General features: G+C 38.5%; 1 protein-coding gene across 1 annotated transcript; it reads right to left on the minus strand.

The window, feature by feature from the left end:
• Window positions 1–1,017: 1,017 nt before the first annotated feature.
• LOC130836000 (heat shock protein HSP 90-beta-like) lies at window positions 1,018–3,479 on the minus strand. Its single transcript, XM_057707980.1, is given in 3 exon segments — window positions 1,018–1,304; window positions 1,306–1,461; window positions 1,463–3,479. Coding segments are annotated over 3 exon segments (2,175 nt in total). The 5' UTR covers window positions 3,431–3,479; the 3' UTR covers window positions 1,018–1,253.
• Between the last annotated feature and the right edge of the window lie 21,349 nt (window positions 3,480–24,828).

Here is a 24,828-nt window from a genome sequence, read left to right on the forward strand (position 1 = left end):
TAAGGCTGAGTACTTTATAATTATCAGTTAGTAAGTTAAAACTCATTACATTCAAGGGCCTCAGGGGAAATTATTTCAGATTAGGAAAGGACCATAAACTCTTGGAGAGAGAGAAAGAATAAAATTAAAGATAAGCAATTACATAAAGGTTTTTCCGTTTTCATTTTTGTGCTTCTGGTCTATGCAGCGTTTTTGCATTACTGGATTTCCGTTAATTCTCTTCCTAAATAAGTCACCCTGAGATGCTTACTGAATTACTTCTACTGCTAAATGCATAGAGACTTTGAGGTCATATGGTCAGGAAAAACCTCCAGGTTTCTCTTAAATGTGGCCTTAACAATTACTCATACCCTCTTAAACACTAAACACTGAAACACTTAAGCTGAAACACTTATAACTGAAAGTCAGTAAAAATAGACATATGATTTGAGACCATCTTAAAATGATCCACAATCTGAAAGCGAACTAGACACCTTCACTGTTTGATTGGATTAAAAACAATGGAATGTGTTTGTATTTTTTATTTTCTTAAATAAATGAACAAGTTTAATCATACCACAAAAATTTAATTTTAATATGGAAGATTTCCCCACTGTCTGGGCTAATGACTGGTGGGCTCCCTAAAGCCAAATTTGGCACTTTTACTCAAAACTCAGAAAGTTCCACGGTCAATAGGGTTTCAGAATAGAACTGAAACAGACAAAGAATAAAACAAGACCAGAAAAGCTATTTCACTTATGTTGTAAGTCTCAATGTCAAAATTTTCTAGTCTATAATCGGATTAGATCTACGCACTTCAATTGTAATGCCTCCAAGTAAAATTCAGAAGGCAGCCTATTGAACCTGAAGTGTCCATTCCACTGCATTGATATAACTTGGACTTTATAAAATACCTCGTATTTTACGACACGCTATAGGTAAATGAAAAATGATTTTTATTCTTCCTATTAATTTTTAAAATTCTTTATTACAGCTAGGACCTCTTCTAAATACCATTTAAAGTCTTTTTTTTTTTTTTTTTGCATACTTTAATTTCAGAAAATAAACAAAAAAAACAATACACAACATTCAAACCCCATGTCAAATGTGGAAAGCGATAGGGCTTGAGGCTCTTGTATCCTGCCTTAGAAGGACAGAAATAAAACCACTAGACATCAGCAGAGGGAACCACGTGGGCCAAGGCCACTGGGGCTGCTGCTGGGGGAACCCTGGGGACACTATACAGAGGCAACAAAGTCTGCAGGTAGAAACTCCTAATCTACTTCTTCCATGCGAGAAGCATCCTCATCACCCTCAAGGGGGGCGGATCTCATCAGGAACAGCAGCACTGGGCTCCTCTGCTGTCACTTCATCTTCATCAATGCCCAAGCCTAGCTTGATCATGCGGTAGACGCGATTGGAGTGGGTCTGGGGATCCTCAAGTGAGAAGCCGGAAGAGAGCAGTGCAGTTTCAAACAGCAGCAACCACCAGGTCCTTGACAGCCTTGTCATTCTTGTCTGCCTCCGCCTTCTGCCGCAGGGTCTCCACAATGGGGTGGTCAGGGTTGATCTCCAGGTGCTTTCTGGCCATCACGTAGCCCATGGTTGAGTTGTCCCGAAGTGCTTGGGCTTTCATGATGCGCTCCATGTTGGCTGTCCAACCGTAGGTGCTTGTCACAATGCAGCAGGATGAAAACACGAGCCTATTGCCGATTGTCACCTTCTCCACCTTCTTATCCAAAATCTCTTTCATGAGTTTGCAGAGGTTCTCAAACTTGGCCTTGCTCTCCTCCATCTTCTTCTTCTCCTCCTCATCCTCAGGCAGCTCCAGGCCCTCCTTGGTAACTGAGACCAGACTCTTCCCATCAAACTCCTTGAGCTGCTGCACGCAGTTCTCATCAATTGGCTCTGTCATGTACACCACCTCGAAGCCCCGCTTCCGCACTCGCTCCGCAAACGCTGAGTTGGCAACCTGCTCTTTGCTCTCACCAGTGATCTAACAGATGGACTTCTGGGTCTCCTTCATGCGAGAAACGTATTCCGAGAGAGAAGTCATCTCATCTCCAGACTGGGAGGTATGATAGCGCAGCAGCTCAGAAAGGCGTCGCCGGTTAGCGGAGTCCTCATGGATTCCAAGCTTTAGATTTTTAGAGAATGCCTCATAGAATTTCTTATAGTTCTCCCTGTCTTCTGCCAGCTCAGAGAAGAGCTCAAGGCACTTCTTAACAATGTTTTTACGAATGACCTTCAAGATTTTGCTCTGCTGGAGCATTTCCCGGGAGATGTTCAGGGGAAGGTCTTCAGAATCAGCCACACCACGGATGAAGTTCAGATACTCCGGTATCATCTCGTCACAGCTGTCCATGATGAACACACGGCGGACGTAGAGTTTGATGTTGTTCTTTTTCTTTTTGTTCTCGAAGAGGTCGAAAGGAGCCTGACCGGGGATGAAGAGCAGTGCTCTGAATTCCAACTGACCTTCCACAGAGAAGTGCTTCAGTGCCAAGTGATCCTCCCAGTCATTGGTAAGGCTCTTATAGAATTCTCCGTATTCCTCCTGGGTGATGTCGTCAGGATTTCTGGTCCAAATGGGCTTGGTCTTGTTCAGTTCTTCCTGGTCAATGTATTTCTCCTTGATCTTCTTAGTTTTCTTTTTCTTGTCTTTGCCACTATCATCCTCCTCATCTGAGCCCACATCTTCAGTCTTGGGCTTCTCCTCCTCGTCTTTTTCTTCCTCTTCTTTCTCACCTTTCTCTTCCTCTGCCTCATCATCACTGATTTGCTTCTCACGTTCCTTCTCCAGATAGAGTGTGATGGGATAACCTATGAACTGTGAATGCTTCTTCACCACTTCTTTGACCCGCCTCTCTTCTAAGTACTCTGTCTGGTCCTCCTTAAGGTGGAGAATCACTTTGGTACCGTGGCCAATGGGCTCACCACGGTCAGCACGGACAGTGAAGGAACCCCCAGCAGAAGACTCCCAGGCGTACTGTTCATCATCATTGTGCTTTGTGATCACAACCACTTTCTCTGACACTAGGCAGGCTGAATAGAAGCCCACCCCAAACTGCCCAATCATGGAGATGTCTGCACCAGCCTGAAGAGCCTCCATAAACCCTTTAGTACCAGACTTGGCAATGGTTCCCAAATTATTTACAAGATCAGCTTTGGTCATGCCAATGCCTGTGTCTACCAGAGTCAGGGTGTGTTCCTGGGGGTTGGGGATGATGTCAATTTTCAGCTGTTTACCACTGTCCAATTTCCAAGGGTCTGTTAGGCTCTCACAGCGAATTTTGTCCAAGGCATCAGAAGCATTACTGATCAACTCCCGAAGAAAAATTTCCTTGTTGGAATAGAAGGTATTGATAATAAGAGACATGAGTTGGGCAATTTCTGCCTGGAAAGCAAAAGTCTCCACCTCCTCCTCTCCATGGTGCATTTCCTCAGGCATCTTAAACGATAAGAATCACAGGTACTAGGGAGATGAACCGGCAAGGACTGCCTCGGTCCCACTGGCCGCAAAAAGCGTGCATGGGGGTGACTCAAGAGCCCATTTAAAGTCTTAAAATTTAAAAATAATTATACTGCTCAGAAATCTTTTAAATTCACATTGCTATGAATAGGACCTTTACTCTGAGAGTCTTAGGAAAACTCTAGAACAAGGACTTAGAAATAAAGTCAAGGCTTAAATATTCTTTTTCATAAGCTTTTATCTTCTAAGCCTAGTGCACTTTGAATGCCTTAGTGTAGATTGTAAAGATTGTGAAAGACTCAGAAGAAATGCTTTGAATTATGTAATTCCTAATTATTTTTAAGGTTGAGGTGTTAACAACTAAACTTTATGAGGCCAAAGATCTGCATGACTTGTGCACTGGAATAGCTTTAGCCTTTGCCTAGAACAGTATCTAACACAGAGTAAGACCTTCATCACATATCTGGTGCGTGGATGTAAATGAATGGATTCTACAAGGATGACCTAAAACATGGTTAATCTGATTTTTTTAGTAACATGCATAGCCTCAAAAACCAAGCAAATCTTACTTACTAAATCAGTATAATTAATCATATATGTGTGTATATATATATATACACACATACATATATCAGTATTTTTTTGCCTGTATAGTCCTAGTTCCCAATACCTTAAGTGAAGTATCTATTTTACTGATGATGCCTAAGATTCCTGGACCAAGGCAACTTGGATACATTAGTTCCTCTGTGTTACAGGAGTCCAGGAATAGCCAGGGGTCTCAGAGCAGATTCTTGGTCACCTGATTCTACTTTTCTTTCACCCTATTTCTCTCCCTAGGGAAAAATTATACCTAGACTGTCACACATACTACACACTCCATATATATTTGATTGTTTGACTGATAGAATAGTTCCCCCATCCACAAATTTCTTCCCATCAGTTTCCTAAAATCTCATTACTCGATTGGTCAAAAACAAAAGGAGTGAATGAATGTTGCACCTGTCATTTAACCAAAAGGTCCTTTTAAATTAGATTTTTAGAGTTAGGTAGAATCTGAGTTACCATCTGCTTCATTCCACATGAAAAAGAGGCAGCTAAAGCCCAGAGGTAAAATTACCTGTTAAGGTCATTGAGCTAGTAATTATCACACTATCTAGCACTAGAAGCCGTGTCCTGGAAAGTTCTGCTGTAGGTGGGTCTCCCCAGTGTTTCCTCATATTCACATTGTTTAGCAGAATAAATTATCAAGAACTCAAAATGGCTCTAGTAACAATGGTTTGACTGGATCCTAGAACTCATTTCAGAGAATATCCTGGTGGTGTCACCCAGGAAGCTAGAGCTCCAGCTTGGACATGGCTTTAGCAGCCCTGAGTAAACTTTTCTTCTAGTCCCTAGGATTCCCAGTTTTTATGTTCCATGGACTGTGACTTGTAAAGAAGTAGCAGAGACATTTCAAATTGCTGTTTAGAATCACTACACAAGGAAAGCATGCATAGCAATGTGATAAAGACGTCCAGCACAGGGTTGGCATATAGGAAACCCTCAATTTACATTGTTTTAAGAAATGTTGAAAGAAAAATAAGGCCCCAAGGCTTGACGCAGAAGCCTTGTAGATACAGGTGGATCTCACCTCTATAAGAATACTAACCCAGACACCCCTGAAACAAAAGGGAGTGCCGTGAAAAGAGACAGCCCTTAACCAAGACAAAATTATGCATATTTTTCCAAATGAAGAATTAAAGGGCCCATTAGAAAGCAAGAGATTTAGAAAAATATTTGCTTCATAGGTTACAAACATTAAACCTGTTATAATCATGGGAAATCGACATTGCTCCATACCTCAAGTTTTTGTCTTCTCTCAACATAGAGTCTAGATTTTTTCAAGAGAAGAAAATTCTGAACATTTAAGAGAAAATTCTAAAAATAACCCCCAAATTTGGGTTGCTTTGCTGCTCAAAGTTTTACATTTTCAGTTTTATTATTAGGTTTCCAAATGTCTCATGATTTCTTCCTGACATACTAACACTTTTGTAATCAAACCCACCAGCCCAGTCCTCACTTGGTGCTGCCACTCAAAGCGGGCAGTGACATGAACCCTGAGTGGAGACCAGAGGGCAGAGTTTCATTTGCAGGGCAAGGAGAAGGGAATGACCAGCTACCTTCACTGACAGAAGGGTAATGCCCTAGAGTAACAGCATCACCCCCACCGCCAGATACAAACACACTCACTTCCAGAGGGTCCAGAGGAAGGCAGAATTTCCCTAGGGTGATTGCCTTGTATTGAGTGACTTATATGTATGAAAATTTCGATACACCTCCAGATGCTGAGAGTAATGGTGGAAAGAAATCTAAGAGGAGACCGTTCATTGCTTTTGATGGATAAGGTGCATAGCTTTGATACCGACCAGGGTTCCTGGCCTTCCCCAATCCATAGACATTGACTAGAGGCCAGAGAAGAAATTCAGGCGAGGCTTTATTGGCTCCTGCGCAGGCTGCAGGAGGGAGGGAAAACAAGTAACAGGTTCCCTCGCTCGCCCCCTGAGGTGCTGGAGAGCTGGCTCCTTATATGGGGTGAGGGTGGGAGTGTGTCTAGGGGTGGGGCTGGAGGGGTGGTTTAGGTGGTCTGCCCACCCGTTTGTGGTGTTGCGTGCAGGCAGCTTGTGCAGGACCCCGCTTTTGTTCCTCACACCCAGTTTTCGCTCCGGTTTCTTCAGAAATGGCAGTTGGGTTTTTTCCTTTTTTGTAAATATTTTTTGGCCCAGAATTGGCCCCAACTGCGCACGAACACATTTTTAGTTGCATGTAGCTTCTCTGTGTTTCATAGCTCATGGAGAGGTGTGTTCAGGTGCAAGGTTTGCAGCACAGCAGGCAGGTCCCAGGCCTGTCTCAGACTGAACATTTGAGTGGCTCCAGAGAAGAATGTCTGCTATGAAGGCAAGAACTCACATGCCGATTATGTTCGTTTATATTGATATTTGCTGTTTGACATGCCATGAAGGTCTTTGGCCTCAAAGCTTTATTTACATTTTTCAATGTCTGTGAACTGAAACATGATGTTTTGGAAACACTTAAAATATTTTTTGATCAATTTTCTGAAAAATCAGTGTACGTGACCATATAAATCTAAAAGAAGAACCAGCTTCACAAGGGGTGACGTCTATCAGACTTAGCATCTGACACATTCAAGGCTATAAATTTTAATAGTTGAGGAAGCTTGGCTGGATTCCTTTTTGTTGTGACTGCCAGAATGGCTAGCCTGTAAATAATCTAACATACTCAAGAACTAAGAAGCAGAAAAAGGTTAAATGAAATATACCAATAACAAATGCTGAGCAACTTCATTTTTTTGCTGGAACTGGAAAATATTACTGAGGGTCAGATAAGAAAGCAAAGCTGTGTATTTTTTACTTTTAAATTATACATTAAATATACAATTTTGGTAAAATTGCCAAAGTACTATGTTTTTGAAGTCTTATGAAAATCCTTCCTTTGTATTTAGAATGAAATGACTAAAAAATCTATAACAAAGTTTATGTTTTAGAAAAGTATGAAATTATAAAAATAGCTGGCATTGAACAGTTAATATCTCGCTTCTCCAGGAAGTGGAATTTCTCTCTGTTTCTTCTTGGGACTAATCATTTGCAATCTTTCTCTCTCTTTCTTTCTTTTCTTTCCTTTTCTTCTTCTTTTTTTTTAATTAGTAACTACCAGAATTTTGGAACTACATTTAAGCAAGTCTTAGTGAAGGCAATGCATTTAATGTAAACATTCATTTCATTCCAAAGCCTTGAAAAATAATTAGGGAAGATATTTCCTGAAGTCTCTTAAAGCAGCAGCAGAGGGGATGGGGGGAGGAGAATCACATTTGCCAACATTCAGCAAAATCCCTAAAAAAACCTCTAAGCATCTATTTTACTCCATCTCTGTCTTCTGAGTTCCTATAAGAGCACCTGGTCTCTGACACCACTCTTCCAAATTTCCAGGACTTGGGAATTTTTCTAGTGGTTAGGCAATAATCTTTTTTCATAAAGATTCGTTCAGCCTTCTCTTTTGATTTGTTAAATTCTATGCCTTGACCCATTCAGAAGCCCTGAAAGCCCAGCGGAACTGAGCAGTAAACAGAGCCCTCTCTTTTGAAGGCAGGGGCAGGCAAAGGCTATATTTAGACCCCTTTCCAACTCCCATCCTACAGAGCTCTGCTTTCTGTCTCCTCACCATACAAGCAAAGGCTTTGAAATCAGTCAAACAAGGTTCTGATCTTCTTTCTGTTGCAATTACCTGAATTGCTCAACTTAGTCTTTAGATGACTCTGTTTTAATTGGTAAAAGAGGTGGCAGCAGATATAAAATTAAACAAGTCCTAGCATATATAAGTCACCCAAAGTATGCTTTGTCCTCTTCAGTAACAAAAAGGCAGACACTAGACACTCTCATCAATTGACATTCTCTTATAAAAATGTTAGTTATGGAGAATCTTGAAATAATCCACTTATGTGATTAACTACTCTCCATTAAATGACATAAGGCAAGCCTGCCTTAACCATCAAAGCAGCCTTTGAGACCCACTACATTTGGAAATGCCCACAAACTTTGTAATACAGTAGATTGGACTCTATCTTCCTAAACTTCTATCTTTTCATCTCTCATAGGCTATAAAAGGAAATGGTATTGGCTGGAGAAAGTAAAATTGCTTTCGTAAAAACTGGCATGCCCTGAAGGAAAACAATGGAGGAATTGGAAGAAGCAGTGTTCTCATAATGATTGTTTTAAAACTCTCTCCTCTAGAATTCAGCGAATGTTTACTGCATAACATTCTGTGCTGGGCCATGTGTTAGGCGATGATGGTGCAGAGATGCTGTCCTAGCCAGCCGTGTGCTGCAGCCAATGGTTAAATATTCAGGAAGTTTGTGAGGAGGTTGTGAAACTCTTGGTAACTTGAAGCTGGTACTGGTGAGTGTATTTACGCTGATCAAATTGGAATGTGGTACAAGTCAGGCTCCCACACTCCACAACAGGTTGATGAGAACTGCACTGACTCAGCCCTTAAGAGCCTCAGCCTTGTCAATGGTCCAACAGACTCAATTCAATTCAATGTCATTTCCATATAACAAGTACTAAAATAAGGGCCCCATCAGAGGAGCTCAGAGATGAGGTAAGTGTAAACTTTGTTTTCCATTTTGATATCAACACCTATTTGTGTCCCTTAAGTTGACATTCTCTGAAAACCAAATTCTTCTGGAATTTTCTGTTATTCCCTCTTAATCTGTGGTAAACAGATGTGACTTCAAACTAACACAGCAACCCTTAGACAAAACAAGATAAAACTTCCTTTCTCAGTTGACTAGTTTCTCCTTTTGTATGATCTAAAAATAGCTTTCCTTCATATTTTTTTTTTCATTTTTTATTTTTGTTTTCTTAATCTGTTGGCCACACAGTGCAGAATGAGGGATCTTAGTTCCCCGACCAGGGACTGAACCCATGCCCCCTGCATTGGAAGCATGGAGTCCTAACCACTGGACCGCCAGGGGAGTCCCTTATATTTTATTTTAAGTGAAAAACCGTTTATCATTCTCAACACCACATGAGGTGTTATAATAACAAAGCTGGTTGTTCGTATGCACATCTGAACTTCGTTCTGCAAATACGGGCAGCGCTTGAATTCTCTGTCTTTACTCAAAAATGGCCAATCCCACTGGCTATCAGTGGGGGTTACCCACACTTCCTCCCACCGCAATCTCCTTTTTTTTTTTAACAATGAAACTTTTTTTTAAAAATTATTGATTGATTGATTGATTGATTTTATGGGCTGCATTGGGTCTTTGTTGCTGAAAAACCAGCAGAGAGCAACTTCAGTCACGATTCTCTTTAGCCCTAGTTCCCGCTCGCTTCCTGCCTTGCTTTAAAACTGGTTTGGTGCAGAAGGTGAAATGCCTACAAAGAATGCTGACCAAGCGCACGGGATGCAGGATGCTTCCCTCTGCGGCACTTTTTTGTGCCCAAGTCATCACCCTGCTGTAAACTACGCTCCAGCTTATTAACGTTGTCTTGAGAACTAGGATGAGAACTGTTCAGCAGGGAAGTTACAAGGAGAGAAGGATCCTCCTCTGGGTCAGAGTTGCAACGATGTCAGTGGCTTGGATGTAATGTGATGAGAAGTATTGTTAGACATAGTTGGTGGGTTCTGGGTCCTGCTTATTTCAAGTGGTTAATAAATTAGTTAGACTTAGTTGGCCAAAGAACCAAACCACCATATAGATTTCTGGTAAATGCAGAATTTGTTATCTGTGCTGAAGAAGGAAACAGGTTCAAAACATTTTGGGATTTTTCCTACAGTTATTCCAAAAACTATGCTCTTTCTCATAATATGTTTACAGTATTTCTTTTGGATTCTCTCCTGGGTCTGTCATAAATCTCATGAGAAGATTAACTTCTTTACTTCATTCACAATTCAGTTTTGAAACACACACACACACACACACACACACACTATATTAACCAGGTTCATCACTCATTACTTGCTCATATTTGACTCTGCAAAAAAGCATATCCACTCTCAAAGGATAAAAACTTTCCACTGTTTAACTATATGCATCTTAAGGGAAGGACCATGATTTTGGTATCCACAATACCTAGTATTTAGTGTGCTTAATAATGGGAGTTGGAAGAAGGAAGGAAGGATGAAGAAAGGAAGGAAGGAAGAAAGGAAGGAAGGAAGGGAGGAGAAAAGAGACAAAGTATGCAATTCTATAGTAAAAAAAGATATTATATATTTCTTTTGGTTGAGTGCCATTCCCATCCCAATTGCTTGTGTGAAACACCTAGAGTATTATTTTTAAAATCTTAAATTCCACACTAAACCCACCAAAACAATGTCTCTAGGAGGTGATGATTGGAAATCACAATATTGAAATGTCTCTCCAATTGATTCTAATATCAGCTAGTTTGGGGGAACCACCATTGTTTTAATCAGTGATGGCATCACTTACATTTTGTTGAGGAACTGTTTTAAATAGGGTAGTCGAGGAAGGCCACTTTGAAAGAACATTTAGGTAAATACTCTAATGAAATCAATAAAACATCTATCATTCAATACAATTTAAAATTGTATTGAACAATACCCCTATAGGGTAAAATGGACTCTATGAAAGAATTTTATAAAACACGTGTTTTGGAGGATATAGTTTTGTTATCATATATTTATGAAACTCTCATGAACCATTTTATTCCACCAGAAGCAATTTGATTTACTTCAGATAAATGTGTATTCAGTGACAAGGCCACTTTAAAAGCAAAGATTATCTTTAAAAGCCTATTGAAAAATGAAAAATGCAAGTCCTTAGAATTTCAACTATGTTTCAAAGACTAAAATGATATAAAAATAGCTCAAGCTCTAAAATTATATTGTATGAAATTACAGATGCACAAGAATCAGTTTCCTCTGAGCTTTGATAATTACATTTTAAATAGAGTACTGACATGCTGTAATTATAATATTAAAATACTAAGATAATCAAAGCTCAAAAGGGGTATTCTGGGCTTCTAAGATATTTTGTAAATGTCATTAAAATTTTTACTGTATTTCAATTACATCACAGGAAGACTATTATTATTTGTACATTTCTGTTCACATCTAACTGGCAATCTTTTTTGACACAGATAAAATTATTGCCATTGTATCTACTTAATAACATTGATTTTTTAAATTCTTATTTTATGCAGTGCCCTCAATTTTTCCTTTCAGCAGAAAAATTAATCCCTTTACTTTTGCTATTTCTTCTTTCCACCCATTTCAAAGAGTTAACCTTCCTTTTTTTTCCAAAGCCAGTCAAATTCCCCCCTCCCACCTTTGTTCCTTTATTCCTCTCCTCTCCTACATACATTGAGATTTTCTTCAATCAAGTGTCTCTTCTCCTGCAGTTTTGGCTTCTTTTTCATTGGGTAGCTTCTTTTTTGTTTGTTTGTTTTTTTGTTTGTTTTTTATTTTATTGAAGTATGGTTGATTTACAATGTCATGTTAATTCCTGAAGTACAGCAAAGCAATTCAGTTATATCTATCAATCAATCTATCATCTATCTATCTATCTATCATCTATCTATCATCTATCTATCTATCTATCTATCTATCTATCTATCTATCTATCTATCTATCTATCATCTATCTATATCTATCTATCTATATTCTTTTCCATTACGGTTCATCACAGGATATTGAATATAGTTCCCTGTGCTCTACAGTAGGACCTTGTTGTTTATCCATCTTATATATAAGAGCTTGCATCTGCTAATTTGAGTATCTTCTTTTAAAGAGCATAATTTTCCTCTGCATTGAAAGTAAACTAAGAATAAAACATCTTTACGGATCCTGCAGCAGTTTGAATAATTATTACATCTCTTTTCATCATGCCCTTTTCTTTTTGGAAAGACTATACTGCATCCTCTGCTCGTTATTTTATTTCTCTCATTTTCTCTTCAGTCTTGATTCTATCCCTTTTATATTACTAAGCAGTTGTCTTATAAGTCACTAGTGCCCTGAGTCGCTTAGAACTCAAGAGTCTTATGTCTGGCAATGTACTACTTGACTGTTTTGCATGTTTGACTTATATAGCACATTGTCTCGAAGTCTCCTTCTATAAGAATGAGAAATTCATTTTTTTGCTTCACTTCCTACCCCATTGCTCCATCTGGACCTTCTTTATGGTTCTCTCTTTATCAATCATAAGGTCCATTTCTTCATCCATTTTAATATAGCTTTCCCCAGCGTCCCAGTATCAGCTTCTCTTCAATCTCTTGCTTATTGATTCCATTTACAGTTTTCATTCATTCAGCTATAAAAGTGCTCGTTACTATAATTAAAGTTTCATTACTGTTATTCAATGATAAATATGGCCCTTGCCATCACACTTAGCTCGGTACGTATGGACATGAGGACTGGAGCAGATGAGAACATAAATTATTGTTTGTAATTCTGTGCCATAAGTGTATTACTGTGTTGAAGAAATATAATGATGGTACCAAGGAGAAATGACCAAATATCCTTCTGTCAATTAGACTTCCCAAATGAGAATGCCATTGATCTGGACCATGAAAAACAAATAGAGCTTTTGTCAAAATATATGAAGAAAAGGTGATTATTCTAGGCAGAGGAAACAATATATGTAAACATTTAAACGATGAGTTATATGATAATATTTCAATCTACTCTTCTAGTCAATATTTCTCTCTAGGCCTCAAGATTGCCTTTCTTCCTAGCTAATGGATTTTCTCATGAGGACAGCTGGGCAGGCTCTCAAAATGAACACTTTCTCTCTCCTTTCTCCTTCCTTCGCCTCAAATCCACTTTCTATCTCAGTTAATGACAAACATTATCCCACTCATCTAGTGAGAGCTGGAGACAGCTTGAATTTTACCTCACCTTCTCTATACAATAAATTACCCATTATTATGAAATTTCCACCTTAACGTTTCTTGCATCTGTTTCTTCCTTTCCTTTCAAACTATATCTACCAATTCATGTATTCACTTTTTTATAATGTACGTATTGAATAACCTTCAATGGCATCCCCCAAGGTAGCTTCCCAGAGCTATAGCAATTAACTGACCAAGGAAACTGCCTATTGTCATGGCTTTATATTTTATAACAATGAAGTGAACAAATACAAATACTGTGTAATTTTAGGTATGGATATATTCTGAGCAGAAATATCATTTCTTTGGCATGGCTTTCTCAAATAGGTTGGGCAGGAAAAGCAGAAGAGTGAAAATGGAAGGAGGAACACCAGTGAAGACAGTGATAGATTCATGACCATGCAGGCTAGTAAGCATCATTAAGTACCTCTATGTGCACAGCAGCACCATATTAGGGCCTGGGCATGCCATGATGAGAAGGACAGATAAAGCAATCACAGAGCTATCGCAAATAAATATTAAGTATACTACACCTCCCCATTCTTCTTCTCCAATATTTCCCCACTAGTGTCAGCTTCAAGAACTCTAAAGAAGGGCTGACATTTAATGGGTGTATAAGGAATTTACACACCCAATTTTTTTGATAAACATACGATTCCTTTGATTATCTAGGGATAAAATGCAAGATGAAAATATGTCATTATTTAATGGGAACATTAATGTCATGGATGTTCATTACTCTTTTTTTTTTAAGCTGGGGATTAAAGATCCCAGAAGGCCAGTCTAGCTTGCAAAACTCAGAAAATATTTCGTTAAATGAATTCTGACAAGTGACTTCACAAAAATAGCACTGACCTTAAACTTCACAAAACAGCTGTTTAGAAGTTATTATAAAGGAGCGTCTGTCTTGGACAATGGAGAAAAGCCTAAATATATTATCCATAGTAAAGAAAACTGCTATTTTAAGAGTAATTATAAATTAACAGTTCAACTATCTTCTTCCACACTATTCCTGATTCACAAATTGTGGGGTCACATCACAAGATAATTAACAGGTTTAAAAGAATAAGAACTTTGGTACTGAACATTTTATTCCGAGGTAAACAAACTGATTTTATGGGTAGGAAAGACTAGTGCTCAGCTTTGTGTTTATTTGTTTGTTTGCCTCCCTACTTTTGTTTCCATCCTATAAAAGTCCCCAAATTAAATGTTTTTACCAGTAGAATTACATCAATGTCATAAGGATATCAAATTGTATTTACTGTGATTGTTTAGTCCTGGTACACATTTACTCTGGTATAAATAAAAAGAAATGCAATCTCCTTAGAGGCAGTGAGTTACCTTCAAGATACTATGTTTTCACAGTATTTTTTCATGGACAAGTATAATGTGATTCAAACTAGTTTTAGTAAAAAATGAAGGGGGATTATTTTAACTATCCATTAGTTAAGTCTGAAGGACAGGAGTGATGTTGATTTTAAGAAACCTCAGGATCTGGAGACTTAAAAGTGTTTTAGTTTCTATCTAACTACTCTTCATTCCTAGCCCTACTACACTGGGTGCTGGCTATATTCTTTTTTAGACAGAGCCTTATACCCTGGGGTTGGAATATGTCTGTAGACAGCCAGAGGGCTGCATCATCCTAGATAAGCAACAATGCACATTCAGCTCTATGTGCGAGTATCAGCTGGTGGGTTGTAGAAGATTTTTCCATTCCAGTGTTAGTATGGAAAATATAGAGTAAGATCCTGATTGGCCTGGCTTCAATCATAGACTATCTGCAGGTCAATTATTATGCCCAAGGGAATAGAATATTCTTAAGTCACACAGACTATCCTAAACTAGTGGTGGTGATAGAGGGTTGTGATTAGTATCCAGAGCTACATGGATTGGGTTGTAGGGCTGGATCAGGTTGCTGATGAGAAACAAAACACCAACTGAAAAATTATATATCTGTCACAGGTGCAATTTTAAATATTTTAATGCATATTTTCTAAACTTATTAAATAAATCCTATTAGTAGCATTTCATGTAAATGAATGTTTACAAAATTTAAAATTTCTGGCAAAAGTACAGGAGAGAGATGCTCTAATATTTTAAAGTCCTATCCTTGTCTTGCATTTTGTTCTAGTTTTCATTAAGAGCTACCACATGTGCAGGGCTCTTTTTGGCCTCTTGCCCCAAATATAAACCCATTGTTCCTCACACAATTTAGAATATAAAAGACAGAGAAGGAAAGAATTCACCTTTGACATGTCTAGCCCTATTTCTAGTCTTGTTATTTCTCTGAGATTTTTGAGGTTGGACCTTTCCTTGTCCGCTGATATTTCCTTGATTTTTTTTTCTACTTTAGCTACTTTCCTGTATTCTCTTACAGATATTGTTCTCTGGCACCTATATAATCTCTACTGCCACAGCCATTTTTCTTTCATCAGGATTCAAATTTATTCTTGGTAAAACTATTTTATCCATCAGGTTGTTCTACTAACTCAGACTCCAGAAACTGTTTTCTCCTGGGAAGAATTATTCTCCACCATCCAATTCTCTCATCACAGAACCTTGGGACAATATTGGTTAGTGCCTCTCCTGGCCCTTTAAATGGAGTCAGCCAGCCAAAGAGAGTAAATGAATAACACTTTGGGAAAGAGCCCATGTCTAGCATTCAACCTTAACAACCTCCTACCTGTCCAGTCCCTCTGTGGGGTCTGCTTTTCATTCAGCTTTTTTCAATCTCTGGATTCATCTTTCAGTTACAAATATCTACCCCAGATCCTCACCCTTGTATTGGTAACTGTGTTGCCTCTCTTCTGTGTCTTTTCCCTGCTTTTGCTTGTTTCTGTTCCCTCCCCAGACTCACCTGGAGGATTCGTTCACTTTCTTTGCTTTACCTCAACTCTGGCTCCACTCGATCTAAAAATGTTTCACACCCAAGAGGTTTTTCTCTAGCCGTGATCTTTCTGTCACAGTTTGGGACACAATCAATATGAATTTTTGCTAGCTTAGCACATCATCTGCATGGTTATAATCTTTCTAAGGGTTCCTGGGGTAACTTTGCGAGATTAATCAGTATGGCCACCAGAATCTTAGAAAAATTACTGACTTCATGATGCCTATCACCATCATGGTAATAGGAGACCCTGTGGTCTCAATGTTCATCTCGTTGAGTACATTTTATTAAGATACACCCCCTCACACACACACACACTGGATGCAAAGACCATGGTAAAGGAACTGAGCTCTAACCATCTAACTATCCTTCATCGTAAAAAAAAACTTTAAAACATTCATAAGGAAATGCAAGTTATCTTTGGGAGGTACTATCTGTGGGAAAAATAAACAAAATATTAGAAACTTTAAGAAGATTTAAAGAGTAAAATGGAGAAGGTATTCAGACTCAGTCAGGTGTGGAATATGCAACAATTTTAAAGCTTCTACTTTAAGTAAAAAACAAATACAGCTCATTCCAATTCCAATTAAGCATCCTCCTTTTAAAGTGCTCCCACCAAGGAGTGTCACTTCTTCATCTGGCCTGAGAAGAGGTATGTATCTCGTGGCTTTATCTATTCCCCTGTGCTCAGAGTGCTACCTCCTGCATCCAATCCCGTAAAAGGAAGAATGCTAGTGACCCTTTGCAGTTCCTATCATTCCTGGCTGATTCCCTTATATGTGAAGTTAAGAAGCCCAGTCCAAGTGTATTTCAAAACTACTCTTATCTGAGCATCCCAGATTCATCTGTTTGGAACTGGTAATAAATATTCTTACCTAGACAGCTGGAAGGACAGTTACCACAGTGACCAAATATGCAACTAAATTGCTAATCCTGAAAAGGTCATTAAAGATCACTTAGCCCAAGTCCTTATTTTATAGGTGAGATAACTGAGTCCCAAAGTAGTAAAATGATTTACTCTATGCCGTATAGTGAGTGAGTCACGTTTTGGAATTCAACTCTTCAGTGTCTGCTGCACTCCATCACACTGCTCGCCACATGTTCACTGTAAACAAACGATCCAAGCAGATTTGTTTTTGAAATAAAACCCTTCCACTGGCTGACATTTTAAGGAACACGAAGACACTTAAATAATAAAACACTATGAAAGCCCTCAGTGAGGTGGCCTTATTTATCCAAGAACAATGGCCAGTAAAGAATAATCCCTTCCTGCTGCACTTTGTTCATAACTCTATTAGAGCCTTTATCACACTTGTATAGGATAATCCGTCTCCAGATCTATTTTCGTACACTTGACTGCTGGTTCATCTAGAGCAGGCCTTATGAACTTACAAATCCGTAACGCGTAACACTGCGACAGGTGCATAGGAGGAGTTCAATGCACGAGTGACGCACACATAAAGGAGTGGATAAATGCATGAAGGCACGAAAGGATTGAGAAACAAAGTTGTGTATGGAGACAGACCCATGTCAGGTGGAGCAGTAAAACCCAGACTAAAGTGCTTGAACTTGATGCACCAAGACATAGGATAAAGAGACTTGGTGAAAGTAATGCTTAAGAACAAACATGACAGTAATAGGAAGAACAGATTGGGAGGACATAGTATCAGGAAGGTTATGTAACTCAAGCTCTGCTAGAATACATGTAGTCTAAAGAGAGGGATTACCAAGATACAAAAACAATCAAGTCTAAAAATGCTATTGCTGCATAATCCATGAAAGAAGTCCTAAGTGCTAAAAAAACGTTTTCGACTCACATCTTTAAAAACACAACTCAGATATCACTTCCTCATAGGAGTGATCCGTGGTCTTAGGCAGAGCTTCTCCACTGGTATACCAGAAGTCTTCAGGCAGCCTGAAGAGCTAAGGGTGGACAGAGACCTGTGGCCAGTCTCCTCCCACTGCAAGAAACCTGGACTCTTTACTCTATATGCTATACAAGTCTTCTCATTGCTATGAGAAAATGACATGAAAATCAAGCACTATTATTTTTTACTTTATTATCTTCAACTCCTGATGTAATTAATGATTCAAACAGTACCACTTTAGGCAAAGGATGAAATGGATATTAAAAGATTACCTCTACCTGCAGGGTATCCAATTCCAACGATCTTCAATGGTACAAGGCATCACAGATAGAGCTGGATATAGCCTGATGCTCAACAACAGCAGTACAAAGGTTCAGATACCTAGTGGAAGGCAATACCATAAGAGAAGATTAATACTCTGCAACCACAGGAAATCAGCCCTACACTGTCTATTCGAACAGTGATTGAGTGCAGATGTTTGCCAGTTATGGTCAATAATATGAAAGGGGAAGTTGGCTAAAGGGGATTTTGAGGAAAATAATTTCTTTCTGATTAAGAGAAGAGAAAGAGAGGAGGGGGAGGACCAGAAAGATAAAGAGGATGAAGAAAGAAGGAAGAAGAAGAAGGAAAAGGAGAAGGAGGAGAAAGAGGATGAGGAAGAAGAGAAGTCCTTGATACTTTTTTGCATGCTCAGGAGGTCACCATCCTAAATTGTTGCAGTTAACCTGCAACCATAAGAATACATTATAGACGAGAGATACTAACTATTATACACAAAATACATAAGCAACAAGGATTTACTGTGTAGCACAGGAAATTACACTCAATATCTTGTAAAAACCTATAACGGAATATAATCTGCAAAAAAAAAAAAAAAACCCGAATCACAATACTGTACACCTGAAACTAACACAATATTGTAAATCAATTATATGTCAATTAAAACAAAAGAATACAGCCTAGAGGATCCCAGAAAAGGTAGCTGAGAACCCTCAAATCAGCCCCAGAAGTGCTATCTTCATATTTTATTTTATGTGAAACATATAAACACCTTTTTAGTTTAATTTAATCTTGCATTTTTAAGCTGTAGTCAATAATGACAAGTACAACTAAGACTTAAGAGAAACACCAAAAGTTTTGAAGGGGGAGTATCCCCAAAGGAATTAGAATGAGATGGACATGAAACTTCTTAACAGGATCACAAGATACTTAAGGACAACAGAATAATATCCCAGAAGTTTTGAGATAAATGGTTTGGAAACTGGAATTCTGTAGCTTGCTAAACCATCAAGTATGAAGGTAGTCAAATCTTTCTATCACTCCTACATCTTTCTTGATATAGTTACATGAGGATATATATAATCAAAATTACAAAGGAATCTAAGATATGAAGATTTCAAATCTAAGAGAGATTGGGGATGGGGCATGAGAAAGAGAGAGACAAATCCCTGAATTACAGCTATACAGAAGGCATAAAAAACAGTCTAATACAGACCTTTTATCAAGAAGCTGCATAATCCTAGTATATAATAGAAAAGCATATACTTCTTTCTTCTGTGAGATTAAAACAAGCAACTAGAAATTCTAAGAATAACAAAAATGTACTAAAAATTATAATCCAATTAGTAAGTGATGTGGCATGATTTCTACTGAGTGATGAAATTTAAGAAAATGGACGTCATTCAGCCTTGGTGCTTTCAAGAGTCTCCTTTGAACAAGGCAGAACCTGCTACTTGGCTCTTCAATGTATTCTACTGCATGATATTTCCCTTATGAATTTCCCTTATGAATTTCACTCTTTCAGAATAACCCTAGAGGACCCATGGTTTCTCAAACTCAGCACTGTTCACATTTGGGCCAGATAAATTCTTTGCTGTAGGAGGCTGTCCTGTTCACTGTAGGACGTTTAGCAGCAACCCTGGCCTCTACCTATTAGATGCCTGTAACACCCCAGTTGTGACAGTTTCAAATGTGTCCAGTCATTGTTAAATGTCCCTTCAAAGTGAGGCGGCAAAATTGCTCCCAAATTTTGAAACACTACTATAGACATAAAGATTTTTTTTTGGGGGGGGGTACACCAAGTTCAATCATCTGTTTTTATACACATATCCCTGTATTCCCTCCCTTCCTTGACTCCCCCCCACCTCGAGTCCCCCCCACCCTCCCCGCCCCAGTCCCCTGAGGCATCTTCCATCCTCCAGTTGGACTCCCTTTGTTATACAACAACTTCCCACTGACTATCTATTTTACAGTTGGTAGTATATATATGTCTGTGCTACTCTCTCGCTTCGTCTCAGTTTCCCCTTCACCCCCCGCCCCCTCCCATACCTCGAGTTCTCCAGTCCATTCTCTGTATCTGCGTCCTTGTTCTTGTCACTGAGTTCATCAGTACCATTTTTAGATTCCGTATATGTGAGTTAGCATCAATATTTGTCCTTCTCTTTCTGACTTACTTCACTCTGTATGACAGATTGTAGTTCTATCCACCTCATTACATATAGCTCCATCTCATCCCTTTTTATAGCTGAGTAATATTCCATTGTGTATATATGCCACATCTTCTTTATCCATTCATTTGTTGATGGGCATTTAGGTTGCTTCCATGTCCTGGCTAAAAGATTTTTTTATTATTTATTTATTTTTGGCTGTTTGGTCTTTGTTGCTGCGCACAGGCTTTCTCTAGTTGCAGGGAGCAGGGGCTACTCTTCGTTGTGGTGAGTGGGTTTCTCATTGGGGTGGCTTCTCTTGCTGTGGAGTCGGGCTCTAGGTGCATGGGCTTCAGTAGTTGCGGCACGTGGGCTCAGTAGTTCTGGCACACAGGCTTACTGGCTTCTCAGCATGTGGGATCTTCACAGCCCAGGACTTGAACCCATGTCCCCTGCACTGGCAGGTGGATTCTTAACAACTGCACCACCAGGGAAGCCCTGAAAATATTTTCAAGTATAAAATATTATATGCGTTATAAATTCTGAGTACATTAAAGTAGGGGTACAGCTGAGAGAAGCTGAGTGATGGTGTGTAGGGAAGGAAGAGACAGATAGAATTGGATGGACATCGTTTCTTATACAGGAGGAAATTGAGATACTATCTAAATTTCCTGAACCAATAAAAAAAATGTTAAGGTTATTTTTAAATTTACAGAAAATAAAGGACCAAAACAACCATTTATATTTAAAAAGACATTGGGAGGGGCTTCCTAGGTGGTGCAGTGGTTGAGAATCTGCCTGCCAATGCAGGGGACACGGGTTCGATCCCCGCTCCAGGAAGATCCCACATGCCGCAGAGCAACTGAGCCCGTGCACCACAACAATTGAGCCTACACTTTAGAGCCCGTGAGCCACAACTATTGAGCCCATGTGCTGCAACAACTGAAGCCCAGGCACCTACAGCCCATGCTCTGCAACAAGAGAAGCCATGGTAATGAGGAGCCCACGCACCACAATGAAGAGTAGCCCCCACTCACCGCAACAAAAGAAAGCCGGCGCACAGCAAAAAAGACCCAACACAGCCAATAAAATAAATAAATTAATTAATTAAAAAAAAGGACATTGGGAGAAGGGAAGGCTGCAGGGGATAGTGTGAGTAAAGTATTTTTCATACTGGATAATAAATAAATATAGATAAAGAGTTATAAATCAAGAATTAATGGTTTATATATATTACTTAGAGTGACTGAGTTTACAATTGGAGTATTAAAAAAGAAACTGTCAAGGAAGTTTTCTCTCATGAAGGAAAGTTTTGACTTTTCATTTGATGGCCTTCTATTATGTTTGCTTTCACATATACATACATTAATTTCATTATAGTTTGAAATATCTTTTAAACAATGGTTTTTATTTACCCTTAAATATGTCTCAGTATCTACTGTACTCAAATGACCTTTGATATCGTGAGTTGACGTGGGGAAGGAGGTTCTAAAAGCAGTGAAAAGGGGAATTTGCAGCCATTCTTGGGTAAGTTTTCTTTTCTAAAATGATCTGACCAAATTTTTCTATATTGGGTATTCAATAAATATTTATTGAACACTGCAACTCAATTTCTTGCCTGTTTCACCCACAGTTAATATGGGGACCCCTGTTTTTACCCACTTAGCCTGGCTTGACTTCCTGACACCCATTCTCCAGGTGTCAATGAGATAACCAAAGTTCACCATGCTTTAAGACCTCTTAGAACACCATGAACACTCATTTAGACCTCAAATTAGGGGTCAGCAATTCAGCCCAGAGCGGCCAGCATCTGAGAGCTATTGAATGAGACGTACCAATAATCCTTAGGCGATTATTCTCTAATCTTTGCTGGCAGAGGCTTTGAAGACAGCTCGGAGAGTTCATTATGCAAATAGAATTGTCTGGATCTGCTGACGGTGACTGAACTGAACAGACGTTGCGCATAGATATCCGCCTGGCATACTCTTCCACGTGCAAGGAGACACCAGGACAGGCTTTCTTTGATCTGCATGTATTTTTATACTGCAATTAATGAAGGGCAAGAAAGTTCATCTTGAAGATGAGTCACAGATAACTTAAAAACTGAACAGACTCAGAAAGCAGGGCGTCTTCTTTATCATAGCTAGCTGTTAGTAAATGCCAGAACATTTCTGAAGTTCTGAAATCCTGTTCTTTATAAAATATATACAGACACAAATGTAAAACACTAGCACACACGTACACATTTGAACTCATCCAAACAATTCAAATATTTACATACATTTGTATACATGTTTAATTAATATATGTGTTTGCATATGTATTGAGTATACATGTACAATGTGTATGTGTATATACATATATATGAATATGTATGTATGAGTATATACACATATGTCTGTATATATGCATATTTATGAGAGAGAGAACACATTAGCCTGTACCCAGTAGCTGTGTGACACTGGCAAGTTACTTACTTGTAGGGAAGTTTCCTTATCATATTCTGATTCTTTATTATAAGCCTGTTTCCTCATTGTACAATGAAACTAGTACATATGCCATCCTCAAAGGGTTGGTCATAATGTTTTAGTCAGGCTCACATTAGATGATTTATTTATAACATTGTTTACATCTTGGACTTCCCTGATACACTGTTAAAGGATTCAATTTTAAGTTCATTTATTTTGGTCGCTATATTTTGATATACTTGAAATGTGACTTGATTAAGAAACATACAATTGCTTTACAAGTTCTCAGAAAGTAATTCGTGTGTGAACAGAAGCACATTCAGTTGAGCTCTGTCACCTTCAAAGTCAGGCAGTGTCACCACTGTACATCAAATCCAGCCTATGTCACGGTCAGTAGTGGTTACTGAACATCATCCATGTCCCAAGATAGATTCCATGGGACCCTCTGCAAGATTGTCTGTGATTGTTCCATTCTTTGTGTTACCTAAACCTGAGAGATAAAGACTAGGATATAAATCAAATGCCAATTAAAACAGGATGATATTGAGTTTTTGTTCATTCAAACTGGTAAATATATATTTGCCATAAATATGAATACATATATATTTAATAATGTGTTGGCTGGCGTGGTGAAACTTGTGGCGCACATTGTTGATGCTGGTATAAATTGATTGACCTGTCTGGAAAGTGGTGTCAAGTTATTGAGAGACTTATAAATGCTCATTCACTTTGATAGTGCATTGACTCTTCTGGGAATTTATTATAGAGAAATAATTTATGTGCAAGATATTCGTGCATCAATATTCATCATAATACTTTAAAAGTTTTTCAATGTAAATGCCCATAATTGCAAAAAGTTTAAATAAACAAGTGTGTTCATAAATATAATATATAATATATTAATATAACATAAGAGGGTGAGTCAAAAATTATCCACATTCTGATTGTATTAAAACTTCTGTTGGCTGAACTGTCTTATCAGCACTTTCCATTCAAGGCTACTGTCTCCCCAGTCACTGCTGTGCCAGTGTGAATGTGTTACATCAGTTCATTTGTAACTGTGGTGTGAGCAAAATTGGATGCCCCACTTGTGATTTGCACCAAAGAAGAGCAGCGTGCAGTGATTCATTTTTTGTAGTCTGAGGGTGTGCACGTCCACACACTTCTGCCCACGCTGTTAGCACCCTGCAAAAACTTTATTTTGAGGTGTTAAAGCATCCTCCCTATAGTCCTGATCTTGCTCCATTGGCCTTTCACCTGTTTGGTTCCCTGAAAGCAGCCCTGCGAGGACAAAGATTCACTACTGATGAAGAAGTGAAGACAGCGGTGCAATCGTGGCTTGCAGCTCAGCCTAAAACATTTTTTAATGAGGGAATACGAAAGCTTTTTGACAGGTGGACAGACTGTATTGAAAAGCAGAGATTATGTTGAAAAATGATGTATTTGTGTTTTCTAAAAGTTAATTAAAATAAATTCTACAGCCAGAGTGCAGATAATTTTTGACTCACCCTCATATATAATACATATGTGTATGATGTGGAGAAGTTATATGATATAGTTTAAGTAAAGTGAAAGGTTATAGAAATATTAATTTTAATATCCCCCCAACACACACATACACACACACACACAGAGAAAAAAAGAATCTGCTTAAAATATAAGCAGTAGGTTAATGGTTATTTTTATTTCCTTATAATTATTTTTCTTTTTTCCATGTGTTATACAATGAACAGGTTTTTTCGTAATCAGAAAAATACCCATTATCTCATAAGTAAGAATTTAAGAACTAGTTTCTCTTGTAGTATTTTGTTCATTTTCCTGTTTGTTTGCATGTTTCCAACATGCAAAATGCAAAAAAAAAAAGAAAGGGAAATGGTTGCTCTGAGCCAAGAATGTAATAATAAAGTAACTGAAAGCATTTTTTTGAATAGCTATTGGCATTATTTTAGCAATTTATCCACCTTATTCTTTTAGCCAGTTTTTTTTTTCCTTGAGAAGACTCAACAATTAAATGACCTTTTCCAACTAAACACATGCAGATGTAGTCACAGGTAATGATGGTATTATGTAAGCCCAGTGTCTGCTGCAAAACTTCAAACATGCATTCTACCAACTAGCAATTTTCCCAATCAGCTTTTTATTCTACCGTGCCACCATCCTTTAGAGCCCTAATCATGGAGGTGGCTCTGGAGAAAGAGCTCTGCTCCGTTTGAACTCAGTGGGTAATGAATGTACAGGGACAGAATGTGCTTTTTGCTCTCTGTAGCACAGTGTGCTTTCCCTGTTTTGCAGTCATTTTCTCCAATTCAATGCAAATTCATGTA

The sequence above is a fragment of the Hippopotamus amphibius genome, chromosome 14 (genome assembly GCF_030028045.1).
Source record: "Hippopotamus amphibius kiboko isolate mHipAmp2 chromosome 14, mHipAmp2.hap2, whole genome shotgun sequence".
Taxonomy (NCBI): domain Eukaryota; kingdom Metazoa; phylum Chordata; class Mammalia; order Artiodactyla; family Hippopotamidae; genus Hippopotamus; species Hippopotamus amphibius.